Source organism: Leucopleurus acutus (genome assembly GCF_964270905.1).
Source record: "Leucopleurus acutus genome assembly, chromosome: 9".
NCBI lineage: Eukaryota > Metazoa > Chordata > Mammalia > Artiodactyla > Delphinidae > Leucopleurus > Leucopleurus acutus.
This window is the reverse complement of record NC_139144.1, coordinates 9,333,955-9,347,786: the sequence shown is the minus strand read 5'-3', so window position 1 is coordinate 9,347,786 and position 13,832 is coordinate 9,333,955. Positions and strand designations below refer to the sequence as shown.

The following is a 13,832-nucleotide window of genomic DNA, read 5'->3' as shown; positions in this document are numbered from 1 at the left end:
CACTCCGCGAGCCCGTTCCGGAAGCGGGGCCGAGACGCACGTCGGACTGCGCCTGCGCGCCGACGTCTTCCCGAAGGACCAATGAACGGAGGGGTGGGCGGGCACTAGGCCGTTTCCGGTTCCGGTCGGTCTTTGTGTGTCGGCTGTTGTGCTACGTGTCTTGGACTTGGCCAGCGGACGGCGGGCAGGTGAGGCTGCGTCTGGCGGGGACTCCGGGCTACCGTTTGGTCACTTGCGGAGGTGGCGGACGTGGGCGAGCCCGCCGGCCGTTCGCCGGCTTCCCGCACGGCGTCGGGGGAAGCAGACCCGGGGCCGCGGCCCGCGTACCCGATGGAGAAGGGCTTCCAGGGCCTCTGTCCTTCGGTGCCGGCTTTGCGGCCGCGCGGGCTCGGCCACCTTGCTGGGAACACTTCCGCCGTCTCGGTGCTGTGGTCACGGAGGGTCTCTTCGGTGTTGGCTTTGGGGCCGTGCGTGTGGAGCATGTCTCGGGGAGCTCCTCCCTGTGCTGTGAGGGTGAAAGGGTTGATCTAGAGTCTGAATCAGGAGGCCATAGTGGGTTATTGGATCCCCTCCCCTGACGTTCAGTGCAGTGTTTCGGGTGTTGCACGGGTTTTTTTGTGTTTTTTTTTTTTTTTTTCCTGAAAGGATCCTTCGCATTTATCACGACATCTGTAAAGTTTAGGCTCAGTGGATTTGCAGAACAGAGTTAAGTGCAAGACTAAGGAAACAGGCGTTACTACCTGTGTGTTGCAGGGGCCCAGCACACCTGGCCCGGGACGTTTATAGAATTCCGGACGTCCTTTCAGTGTTCCTGGGTGAGGAACCCGGGGCTTAGAGAGGCTGCATTTCATAGAAAGGGATTTGAACCACCACCTCTTGCGGGTGGCATTAGCTCAACAAAAGCTTATCGAGTATCTGGGTGCCTGGCCACGGTTGTAAGCACCTGAAATACAGTAAAGTCCAAGTAGCGAATCGGCTTCATTGGCTGTTGTACCAGTGACTGTCAGAGCCAAGGTTGGATGACATTTCTACTGTGTGACGGGTTCCACAAGAGAGCCCATCGGTAACATACATATAGCCCTTTTCCTTAAAAGGTGTGTCCAGACCTAAAGGTTTAGACTTCAGCTTCTGAGAGTCTGGGTCTTGGTTTAGCCAGTTTTTGTGGTTTTGAAAATTGTACAGATGATCTGCCCCATGCAGAGAAACTCTTTTCTTCAAATGTTGTGTGGCCATGGTTTGGAACAGTCAGATGGAAGTCCACATTTACCTCTACTCTAGGCCCTTGAAGCATCACAGCATTCACTGCACGGGACACTGGGGTCTGGGGAGTTTAAAATAAAATATAGCAAATATTTGTTGGGTCCCAACCCTGTTGATTCCTCAGCAGGAGCAGCGGGAGGACTGCAGAGTGGGTGAGGAGCGGATCTGTTGTCAAGTGCTTATTAGACTTTTCGTAGTGAGAGCCCTTTATATTAAGAGCTTGCGTCCTTTGTCAGTGATAAGAACACGGGAAAACCTGCGGTTTTCTTATTGCCTTTGTTTTGATGATTGGCTGGAGATTGCAAAAAGTAATGTCAATTTACTCTTGGAGTCTGTTTTTTTTTTTTTGTGAGATGATCTCGACCCACCCATATCAGGCTGGTCTCATTCACATTTTGATATAACTCAACAAGTCCTTGCTCTATAATAAATAACATCAATGAGTATCTTTTTTGTTTTTAAAATAGGCATCATGGATCAGGTAATGCAGTTCGTTGAGCCAAGTCGGCAGTTTGTGAAGGACTCAATTCGGCTGGTTAAAAGATGCACCAAACCGGATAGAAAAGGTAATAAATAGCTTTGGAATGAGAGAAAAAAATTAAATCTTTGCATTCTCTAAGCCCTTTATTTGATTAATGTCTTCCTGTTTAATAATTGTTGCAATTCTTTCATCAACATTTTTATTGATTTATTTTGCTTTATTGCTTTTTAACATTGTTATTTTGTCTAAATTTTGTATACTTTTTACACACCTCATAAATTTTTCTCTTATGTGTATTTTCACATCGTATAAGGTTATTTGTTACAGCCTTATTTTCCATGTTGCTTTTGCCTTAGTCGTATTTAATGACTTGAGAGTTTTTAGTATCTTTCACATTTCTACTCTGGAAAATCTTTTGGAGCTCTTCCTGCGGTGCCACTCCCTCCCCAAGCCTCCCCCAAGCAAAAAAGGCCTTAACGTGAAATCAACAGCATAGTTGATGCCAGCCTAGGAAGTTTAACTTCTTATTTATCACAATTCATGTGTTAAAAGGTGTACCACAATTTGTCTGCTTCTATTCATTTATTGACTGCTGCCTGAGTTAGGAGGTGGGAATATAATAGAGACTATAATATGATGCATTATAATACATATATAGCATAATATATAAAAACATACAATAGGGAGCAGTCCTTGCTTTTATGGACCTTAGATTCTTTGAGAGAAGATAGTCATAAATAATGACAATTACAATTTTTAATTACTGCTATGGTAAGTATTATGGAAGGTAAATAGAGGAATATTTGATAGCATGTAATAGGAGGACTGACCAAGTCAGGAGGTCAGGGAGAGCTTCCCTGAGGAAATAACATTAAATGGAAATATTACCAGGGTCTGGGACCTTTACATAAAATTGTGCTCAACCCAGTTCGGTTTTTCAAGCCTTATTTTTGGCTTCATTATAATATCAAAGACAGTTGACCTATTATTTATAAAAAGTTATGTTCTGTGCTTTTATAATTAATACTTTTAGCAATGTTACAAAGTTTTTAAGACAGATACTGTGTATTCTGTCCATGTTTCATTTCTTTTTGGTATTCTGGTCATTTGCTTGGAAGATAAATATGTCACTGTTGGTTGATGGAATCACTAGCCTGAACATGCAGTTTATTTTTATATATCATTAAATATCAATAAAATATGAAAGTTAAAAAAATCTGTCAAATACCTTATTTACTATTAATACTGTCATGTTTTATGTAAAATTATGTACTTATTATCAGGAGAAATGTACATCAGTAAGTTTATGTCAGTGCTAATTTTTTCCCCCTATACTTGCAGTGACAATGCAAAAAATAATGTAAATTTTGTGTTTTTAAATCCAGAATTCCAGAAGATTGCCATGGCAACTGCAATAGGATTTGCTATAATGGGATTCATTGGCTTTTTTGTGAAATTGATCCATATTCCTATTAATAACATCATTGTGTAAGTAAACTTTATGAAATAGACAATATCTAGGACAGAATGAAAATGCAAACCATTTGAGTTAACAGCCTGCTATTTTGTTAATACACAGATATGTTTCTTGACTTTTTAATGTTGGTACAGTCTACTGCTGTTTACTGAGTACCAGATAATTCAAAGTGACTTTAAATCTTATATAATTTTTATAGCTACTCTGTGAGATAGGCACTAATTTTTTAATAAGTAAAATTTTAAAGGATCAAGGAAGTGAGTTAAAGGCACTCAGTATGAGACAAAACAAGTATTCAGTGACAGGACCAATATTCAAATCCAGGTCCTCTTTCTGCAATATATTAACTTGTCCACAAGAATTTTAAGGTGCAGAGAAAATGCTCCCCATCTGAAAATCACTACAGCGATAGAGTTCAAACTCTGGACCAGGTTGCTTAAGTTTAGATTCTCTTTCTTGTTACTTAATAGTTGTCATGACCTTGGACAGCTTGCTTAGCTCCTCTGTGCCCAGTTTATTCAATAAGGATAATAGTTCTTAACTAGGGCTATGGAAAGATATATGACTTAGGTCATGTAAAACCCTAAAAAATAATTTGGGTAAGAACCTAAATGGAAGTTGTGGTTATTGTAATGAGCCATTGATACTAATATACTTTTAGGTATATTAGGAGGAGAAAAGACAGAGGAACACTGGGATTACTTTATTCTATTCTAAATGCTTTTGCTTTTTAGATTCATTACAAGATTCATTACAAGTTGTTGGGAACACCTTATGGCAGTGTGCAATTAGAGCAGTCAGTTTTAGGCCATTTTGTTTGGTGTAAAGAGTTAGTATGAGTTGCAGTACTTATTTGCTCTGTGGTTTTGTATTCACCTAATCTCTGAGCCTTACCTGCCAGTGAGATAATCATGAGAGAAGCCTTTTAGACTTATTTTATGGGGTGGGGATGCTTTGTAAACTATAAGTCTCTTTAAGTACTAGATATTTTATTATGGATGCTAGTGGAAGTTGTCTTTTAAATGACGAGACTGGATGAGTATTGTCAGGTGGCTTTCTTAAGTAGGTTTTCATAGCTATTATGCAGACATGCCACAAAGGAGTATTTTAGGATCACAGAAAGTTAGACCTGGAAAGGACCAAGTCTCTCAAACCTCCTCCATCAGTTCAGAAATCTCTATTATATTCCTAGTGAGGAATGCCATTTCTGGAATAGTGGAATCACGGAGCGAATCCTGACGTAGAATTAGGAAACCTGAGCTCAGTGTCTCTGGGCTACAGCCCCTACCTAGTCAGTAAACAGAGGAGGTAGGGTGGAGTCTGTGACATAAGCTCAGTGCTTCTGCTCTCCTGCTCCCCAGTCCATTGTCAGACAGGTATAACTGACAGTTATTTCTTTAAATTGTTATGAAGTTTAATTAATTGGTAAGGTAATATTAATACGTAACTGTATATATATATATATATTCTGTAGTTTGTGTGTGTGTATACACTACAGAACCTAGTCCAGTGTATTCTTGTACACTTTGAAAACACTTGAGTACGTGTTGAATTAAGTGAACAACGGCAGGTTCTTAACCTTTTTCTAAGGATCATGATGGTAATAATAATTGCTAACATTTATTGAGCACTTGCTGTGTGCCGAGGACACACAGCTTAATGTGAGCTGACTCTTAACCCTCATGACAGTTGTGTGAGGTAGCAGTATTATTATTTCCATTTTATAGATGAAGAAACTGAGGCATGGAGAGTAAGGAAGTACGTCGCATGCCTATAAGTGGTAAAGCAGCATGTGAAACCCAGGCTTGGGAGCCTGTGTTCTTAACCATTGTATGGGCCATCTCTCATTCCGGCTCAGTTTCAGACCACTACTCATCCTGAGTCAGGTGCCTCACTTCAGGCTCCAGTTTGCATTTCGTTAAGCCCTCTTAAAATCCAGTGTTTAGAATCCAGTGCTTACTGTGGATGTTTTCTTGCTAAAGGCTAAAATCTTCAGTTTCTCACAGATAACGGCTACAATAACCTTCCTTTATCCTGGGTTTACATAGTTGGTGTGGTTTGTTTCTAGCCTAAGAATGGAACATTACCCCTTGTTAAATTCCTTTTTGCTAGATTCCGTTATGGAAGACTTTTGCATTTTTAACCTGTTCATCATTGTTATTTATCCTAGTTTTGTGTTCAAACATCTTTTATTTCATTATCTGAGTTGTGACCTAAAGTACCTTTTAGGACAGTGCACTCTTAGCACACCCTTTCGGGATTGAGATTCATTAGTCCAGTTGTTCCCAACAGGTCTTTGAAACAAGTGTTAAAGATTTGTTTTCTCCCTTCCCACTAGCTATCTATTTTAGGGAGATCAGCTTGGTGCTTTGTGACCACCTGGATGAGTGGGATAGGGAGGGTGGGAGGGAGGGAGATGCAAGAGGGAGGGGATATGGGAACATATGTATATGTATAACTGATTCACTTCGTTATAAAGCGGAAACTAACACACCATTGTAAAGCAATTATACTCCAATAAAGATGTTAAAAAAAAAAAGGCAAGGGAGTTAACAAACGTTCAGTAATAATTTGAATTGTTGAGAAAAAAGGATCCATTTATTCACCGGCCAAGGCTATTTCTGTTAGGTTGATTCCATCCAGTAAAATGTAAATATTATTTGTCACTGGATAATTAATCAGCATGTGGTATTAGTGTGCTTAGATCCAAGGATTAATTATCATTATTTAGTATAAAAAATCCATTGAATGAAGTTGTCTTTTACATGGAAAATGCACGTTATTAGTGGTTTTTTGCCTTGGTCTCACTAGCATCAGTGGTTTTTTGCCTTGGTCTCACCTGTATAAGGTGCTATGCTGTGTGTGTTTCCTGACTGAGATGAATTTTAATTTTTACCAGAATGAAGGGCACAGGGAAACTTACAGATAGCAAGTCAGAGAAGAAAAACAATATGTCCTTACTTTTATGCTTCTCTTTGCTTTTTTTTTCCTCTTAGAAACCTTGGCTTGCATTCAAACTCTGACCAACTAATAAAAAAAAGAAAATTAAAAAAAAATTGCTTTCTCTTCTTATTTTTGCAGCAGGCACAATATATCTTTTGCCAACCTTGCTAGTCAGAGATTGTTGAACTATGACCTTTTGGAAGCTAGCTGCTTAGAAAACTTTTCTTCTAGTAACACAATTGTTTTCAGTGTTTAAAGGGTTAAAAAAATATATCTCTAGATAGTTTATTAAAATGAAGGCCAAATAAAACATTTTGTGAGAAAAGCTATCAGAAAACTTTAAGTTTCTTCATGATACGCCATGACAGCTGTAAAACTAAAAGAAATCTTTTTTTCCTACTTGAAAGAGCATAAATCACTGTTTAAATCATTTTGAGGCGGTAGCAAGTGAAGTATAAACACAAGCTTCTCTTTCACTAGGCTGAATTATCACATGTTTTTCCTTATGATGAAATTTTTTCTTCTATACAATTACAGCAGTCAAAATTAATATCCACAGGGTTATAATTTAAAGGAGTTTTATAGTTGTGCGTATTTTAGTTGCAGCAATACAGTTTAATGATATAAGCACTTAAAGCACTTCACGTTAAAGTATAGATGCAGGAGTGTTTCTTTTAGGAGTATAACTTTCATCTAGTACTGGAATTATTCTCTTTCTTTAACATCACAGTTTTAAAATGTATATCTCAGTATACAGTTTTAATGTTTATGCTTTTGAAACTTGGAAGGTCTTCTGTAGAAAAGGTGATTTTTATTTTCATTATTAATCCAGGTTTTTGAGTGATTATGGGAAGACATAGTGGTTGAGAACCAGCCTACTACTCTGCACTCTTGATTTTCAAATGGCTGATTGTACATCAAATTGAAAAAGTTCTCAACTAACCGCCCTGTTATGTAATTCATATTTTTCGTCTTGTTGAGAAAGATGTTATGCTAGACTGTTAAGCATGTTTTCCAAATGAGGATTCTGAGGTTTAACAGATTAAGCCTGTTCCAGCAGCCACGTCCTCTGTAAGGACCTTTTCAGTTCCAAGATTTTAAAGTTCAGTTTCTTCCCTTTTGTGCTATTTTGGAGTAACGTAGGCGTGGTTCTCAAATAACTGGTTTTGGTTCCGTAAAATTACAGCATATTGCATTTCAAATTTTTCTTCTTATTAAAATCTTATGTACACTCAAAATTGACCATCTTTTTTTCTTTTACAGTGGTGGCTGAATACCTTTTTAGAAAAGTGTTTTTCATCTTGGGGATTGGTGAACAAGTGAGGATTTGAGACGCTCATGGACTAAAAATTTGCCTATATGTTTTGTGTTTTTCTTTCATTTTTTTCTTCCAAGATGTTTTCTATTTGTAAATTAAAATAATTTCAAAATAGACAGATTTCTCTTTTTTCCATCACAGATATTTGTCAAATTTTAGTGGTTAAAAAATAATGGGTTCTTTTCCCTTCTTCCCTTCTTTCCTTCCTTCAATCCTTTATATTTTGGTTTACAGGAGAAATTACAGGGCACAGTGGAATATTGCACTTTCTGAGTACTCCTCTATCAGATCAGTGTTTTGCCATCATGGAGGAAGAAACAGCAAGTAAAGGATGGTAGAGATAGTGAGAGAGAGCTTGAAGTTGGGGTAGGAGTTTTGTCCCTAAACACTGAAGGTGTAAGTAAGTAGTCAGACCTATATACAAGTTTATGTGCTACTTGAAATAGCTTCCTGAAAATCATGGTTAAAAACTTTAAAGTGAGAGCTCCTCTTCAGGTAACCTATAATTTGTTATACTGTCATAAACACTGGAGTTCTAAATATTTTAAAGAATTTTTTTGATAATTAAATGTGAGATGAAAAGGTGCCTTGTCTTCTTTCCCTTTTAAAAAAAACACTGGTATAAAATTGAGACAGTCTATTCTCAGTTTTATTTATAAAACTATTAATCTGTTCATTGAGTGTTTAGTTATTGAACTTTATTTCTCAAGTTCTAATATTTAAAAAAAAAATTGTGTAGCAGCACACATTTGGTAGGTGTCCTCTGATTCTTAGCAAGTAAGGTAGACAGGTGTCTAACTGGTATTGTTTGGCAGTATTCCTCAGTTTTGGGATCCATTGTTCAGAGAGCAAAGTCTGTTTTCATAGTGATGATAACAGATTTTCTGCCTATTTTTGAAATACTGATAACTGTTTTCAGTCTTGAATGAATTGATGTCTTCAAGGAAATAAAGCCTTGGGCGTCTCTGCTCTTAAGAAGACCATATAGCTACGTTTGATAGTTATGTAGCTCCTTAAAGGCCAGAAGTGTGTGTGTTTACGTGCATGTGTGCATATGTATGTTTGTCTCTGTGTTTACACAAGCACTCATATATAGTGTGCCTATACACATATATGATACACGTTTACATATATACACATATGTATTGAGTACTTATGGTAGAAATCTAAAATGTACACTTGCTAAAATGTCAGACTTGCTTCTGGCAAATGTGTGTATTTTCTTGTAGGATAAAATCTGTACATAAATATTGACTTGATGTAAGATAATTATGAATCTCTATAGCCTACATTTGTGCAGCTCATTTTTTATTTTTCTGACTTAATGGTTCCTGACACATGGGTAGGTAAGGCATGACATAAATATTTTGTATTTATAAATGTGAAGTGAGGGCTGACCAAGGATTGTGGTGATAAAACAGAATAACCTTCACACTCAACAATTGAATTCTTAAATAGGAAAGAATAAATAGCTAGATTTTTCTTACTAACCATACCCCTAGTATATCTAAGATATGCTAGTGTGTTTGTTTTGTAAAACAATACTTCTTAAACTTCAGAAAGTTTAAGAATCACCTGAGGGAATTTCTTCCCAGCCTGAAGAGTGTTGAGTGAGCAGGTCTGGGTGGGCCTGAGAGTCTGCATTTCTGTCTCCCTGCTGATGCTTCTGGTACACAGAACACACTTTCAGTGGCAAGGTTTTAAAGCTCTTGATAATTTTCTGGTGTCTTAATACCTGCAGCAAAACATACTAATGCCCTTGTGGCAGTTCTGGCATTTCCATGAACCCCTACACCTTACAACCAAGTGCTTGGCCACCTAGACTAAAACCTGCTGTTAACAACAGAAAGACACGTTGAAGAGGGAGGCAGTTAATGGTCCAGACAGGATGGCAGAGTCTTGATAGGAAAGGGTAGGAAGTAAAGCCCTGTTTCTATTTCAGTGTCTTTGTTACTGCTGGAAAGCAGTGCTTTGCTCCAGACTCTGTCCCTCTTGGGGCATCTGTCTCCCATTTATCTGCCTGGAAGGAAGGGTATTTAGTTTCACCTGAGTACGGGAGGCACCATGGTGCTTCATGTTTAAAGGGTGCACCTCACATTGGAAAGCTCCTGCTTAACAGCAGCTGCGATCTACTGCAAGTTACGCATGTCATAGTGTGCTCTAGAAGTCTTGTGGCAGATTTTCTAGATTCTGTGGATGCAGTTTTGTAAGGCTTATTCTACCTGTAGCATCTCTCACTCCCTAACCACTATTATAGTAATGTATATGCCTATCTCATGATCTTGAGGTCCTAATAGAGCTTGCTATTTTTTTTTTTTTTTTTTGCGGTATGCGGGCCTCTCACTGTTGTGGCCTCTCCCGTTGTGGAGCACAGGCTCCGGACGCGCAGGCTCAGCGACCATGGCTCACGGGCCCAGCCGCTCCGCGGCATGTGGGATCTTCCCGGAACGGGTCACGAACCCGTGTCCCCTGCATTGGCAGGCGGACTCTCAACCACTGCGCCACCAGGGAAGCCCAGGTATGCCTTCTTAAGAAGCGAGAAGAACGTGTGTAACCTCCCAAGTGTGGCTGTATAAAGAGGATGCAGAAAGTCCTATTGGTAGTTTATTCTGACCACTTCCCTAATCAGCCTGGGGTAGAAAGAATTACATCCACTGTAGGCAATAGAAAACACATGATTAGTCGTTTTAGGAAGCTGCAAAATAGTCACCTCAAGACATCTAAAAATTGTGCACGACTCACTACCTGTTTAGGCTCTGTGAAGAAATTAGAGGCGATTTCTCAGGTGTCTCTTAGTGTTGCTTTTCTGTGATCTGGCGTATTCAGAGGAGACTCTAGGTTATCTGAAAGTGTCCCCACCCCGCCAGAGCTGGCCTTCAGTTCAGGGGCACTCCCTGGATCTGTAATGGTTTTCTTTTAACACCAAGTATGTGTCATTTTTCCACCCCAGTTCTCCGACCAACTGAGTGTCCAGCAGTTGAACTCAATCCTAACACTGTCTCGAGTAGCCTCAGATCCCACCTGGTAAAGGCCTCAGTCCCATGTGACTGCCCCACTTCGGACGCCAACTGCAAGTGGGGTCCCCAGACGACCCCTACTTATGACAGTTGGCTACAAATCGGGGGGTTTCTGCAACTGTCCTCAGGTTCAATAACTCACTAGAATGAATTACAACCCAGGTCAGTCATCTACTTAACGATTACAGTTAGATATGTGTGTGTGTCTATATATATATATATATACACATAAATAATATGTGTGTATTTATATGCTATATGTTTAAAGAAATACGTGTTGACTATTTTCAATACTTATTACATATTGGTCTTTCCCCATTCTATTGTTGTTCAGTAATAACATGTTTCATTTAAAAGATTTTACAGATAACCTTAAAAGCACATAAAGTTAGAAGGAAAAATGGTAGAGGTTGAAAAGCACAGGAGATCCTCAAGTCCTCCTCCTTTTATAGAAGTGGACACTCCCCTACTCCTGGCCCTTAGAATTCTACTCTGAGTAAGAGTCCTGCCTTATTCAATTTTCTATTTACTTGCTTTACTTGGACTCATTGATTCATATTTTTCAATGGTTTATGATCATTATTGTCTTTAAATTTGCCATTATTAAAAATTGTACTAAAAGCAAAAGTAATAAATCCTGAAAACTCATCTCTTGCTAAATATTTCTTTTTTGGCCTTCTGCACGTATTGCCTTTACCTGACCTGGATTGTCCTGATTAGTTTCAGCACAGTTAGGGTACCTAGGAGGCTTGGGTTCTTTCTCTCATCTATGTTTTATCTGTTGATATTATAGGTCTTAATGTTGAGGTGACCTGAACTAGATTAAGCCTTTGTTGGAACCAGCAGTCGCAAAACGACGCTTGTAAGCTAGGCCATTATCTGAATGCTCTGTAACTAGACAAGATATTTAGAAAAAGAAGTCAGTAAGGAGCATTGTTCAGGGTCAATAAAAAAAACACACACAGGAGTCCATGAACACACACGAGAAAGGAAAGGGTTAGGTAACAGTACTTATCAGTTCACTGTGCATTCTTATATTTTCTATTAAATGTATTCCGTTTCATTTTTTAAAAAACAAAGGCTTGCACTCTATGAGGTAGAAGTGCACGGGGTTACTGCTTTCTGCCTCTAGAGGGCTGAGGGGTTAGATGATGAACTTACTGACAGCCAGCTGGATGGACCTAACGCCAGGGAGACTGTGACTGCTGAAGGCTTCGTGTGCCCCTAGGGCCTGTGCAACATCGGGCCTGGGGGGAGGGTCTTTGCAAACCACTGAGGTTGAATTCCTGACCACCTGTAGGATGGGATCTTGGAACAGGTTAACTTTTATTAGAGGAGAAAATGTGAATTTCTTGCATCCTAGTCTACGGTGTAAAATTCATACCTGGGTATTCTGTAGCTTAAACCTTTGCAACTCTCACACATGTACATTTTATCAAACTAATAAGAAGCAAGACTTTCAAGTGTTACAGAAGCTTATAAATAACATTGACCTTTTCTGTTCCTTCAGCTTGGCAGTCCCACTCTCTAGAAGCATACTCTTCTATTTTAGCTGTTTCTTCTGATAATCTCAAAATCATAGAAATTATTTCTAGATTCATCTGTGTAGATATACTCTTGATATTCTGTTATGATAGGTGATACTTTAGCTCACATACCTGCCACTTTTTCTTTTCCATCTTCCTAACATAGCTAAACCACTATTTTTAATTGCTCTGACTACCTTTGTATCTTTAAATAATATATTCACACCTCTATTTCTTGTTCTAACAAGTGTGGAAGGTATCTTTTCAACTCCCCGCGTGAGGATGAGGATTTTGTGGACTTGCTTTTCTCTTCAGTTGGCCCCTCTCCATCACCTCTCATCTCTTGTCATCTCAGCTTTTAATTTTACATTTTCAGACTTGATGCTATGTCCTTTTTATACAGGTAGATTCTAAAAGTTAAAAATTAATAGCTGGGGTTTACATTACTATAACAAGTAAATATTGCTAATTTTCTGGCCAAGTATTATACCACGATTACATTCCTTTTTTGACCAGTTGTATGTATTTTGTGTGTTGATGTTTTTATTTCTGTTTTCCTTAACATGGCCTGCCTTGTCACCATCTCTCAAGGAATATCGAATGTATGGCATTTTCCCTTTTCTGCATCCCTCCCACCTCCCTCTAAAGCCTGTCCTCCCATTCCAATTCAGACTGATCATTTTCTTGTCCTGATGTACAGCTGCCACCCTGGGATCTTTCTTCTCTTGATTCTCTTCCACTTTCTTGCTTTGTTCTCTTATTTTACTGTAGTATATCACCAAATAACTTCCTAAGTAAAATGTATGAGGTTAAAAGATCTTTAGTCTTATATCGTATTTGATTGATAGTTTAACTGCATATAAAAAACTAGGTTCTAAATAACTTAAATATTTTTCCCTCAGAACTTTGAAGATATTGATAATTGCCTCTGATAATATACTGCTTTTGATATATTTTCAGTGTGATTCTCATTTTTTGTTGGTTACTTTTGTTATTGTAGTTGTAATTATTACTATTATTGTTGATATTATGAAAGCTTTTAGGGGCTTTCCTTTACCTTGATAAATTTCACAAAGAATTGCCTAGGTGTGATTTATCTCTTGTGCTGGGCACTTACTAGACCTTTTAAGTCTGAAGACCTGTGTCTTTCAGTTCTAGGAAATTATTTCTGAAAATGTTCTTTCCTCTGTTTTCCCTGTTTTCTTTCTTTTTCTTTTCCAGAACTCTAGTTAGTCAAATTCCTTGTCCTGGAGTTCTATTTCCTGGGAGAGTTTAATCTTCCAAATTTAAATTTTTAAATTTCAGCAATGATTTAGCATTTTTTAAGCTTTCTTTTTTGTTTTGATTTTTTAATAGCATCATCTTATTGTTCCATGGATGCGATAACATCTCAAGTCTTTTTGAGAAGAGAATTGTTTTCTGTTTCTCATTTTAAGAACGTTTGTTTTCCCATTCTTTGCGTTATCTTTCCTGCTGGGTCATTTTTTTTTTTTTTTTTAGCTCATATTTAAGGATAAGGCATAAAAATATCATTGAGAGTTCTTTGGGCCAATCATTTACCTGTTTGCTCTAAGATTCATCCTAGTGGCTGACTCTGCAAACTAGATTTCCAGACTGTCTTAGTGTCTTAGTGACTGGTTTCAGCCATAGAGAGGCACTGGCTGGAGGAGGGAAGAACCTAGACTGTTTCTTCTTTTCTCTTTCAGCTCCAGGTAAAGTTTGCCACAGTGCTGCATTTCCCTTCTGGTTTAGGCTCCCGGACATTGCTCCGACTGGTGGCCTTGGCACCAAGCCTCAGGGAACACCCCTT

General features: G+C 38.6%; 1 protein-coding gene across 2 annotated transcripts; it reads left to right on the top strand.

Moving 5' to 3' along the window:
- Positions 1-123: 123 nt before the first annotated feature.
- SEC61G (SEC61 translocon subunit gamma) lies at positions 124-8,514 on the top strand (the record flags this gene model as incomplete). 2 transcript variants are annotated; one of them, XR_014326480.1, is made up of 4 exons in its annotated part: positions 125-184; positions 1,728-1,826; positions 3,127-3,229; positions 7,425-8,514. XR_014326480.1 is itself a non-coding variant. In XM_082847063.1 (3 exons), the coding sequence occupies exons 2-3, from the start codon at positions 1,733-1,735 to the stop codon at positions 3,231-3,233; spliced, it is 201 nt and encodes a 66-aa protein (XP_082703189.1). In that variant the 5' UTR covers positions 124-188; positions 1,728-1,732. The 2 variants fall into 2 exon arrangements, 1 of the variants encoding a protein (XP_082703189.1); XM_082847063.1 differs by lacking the exon at positions 7,425-8,514 and having other exon boundaries at positions 124-188; positions 3,127-3,233.
- Between the last annotated feature and the right edge of the window lie 5,318 nt (positions 8,515-13,832).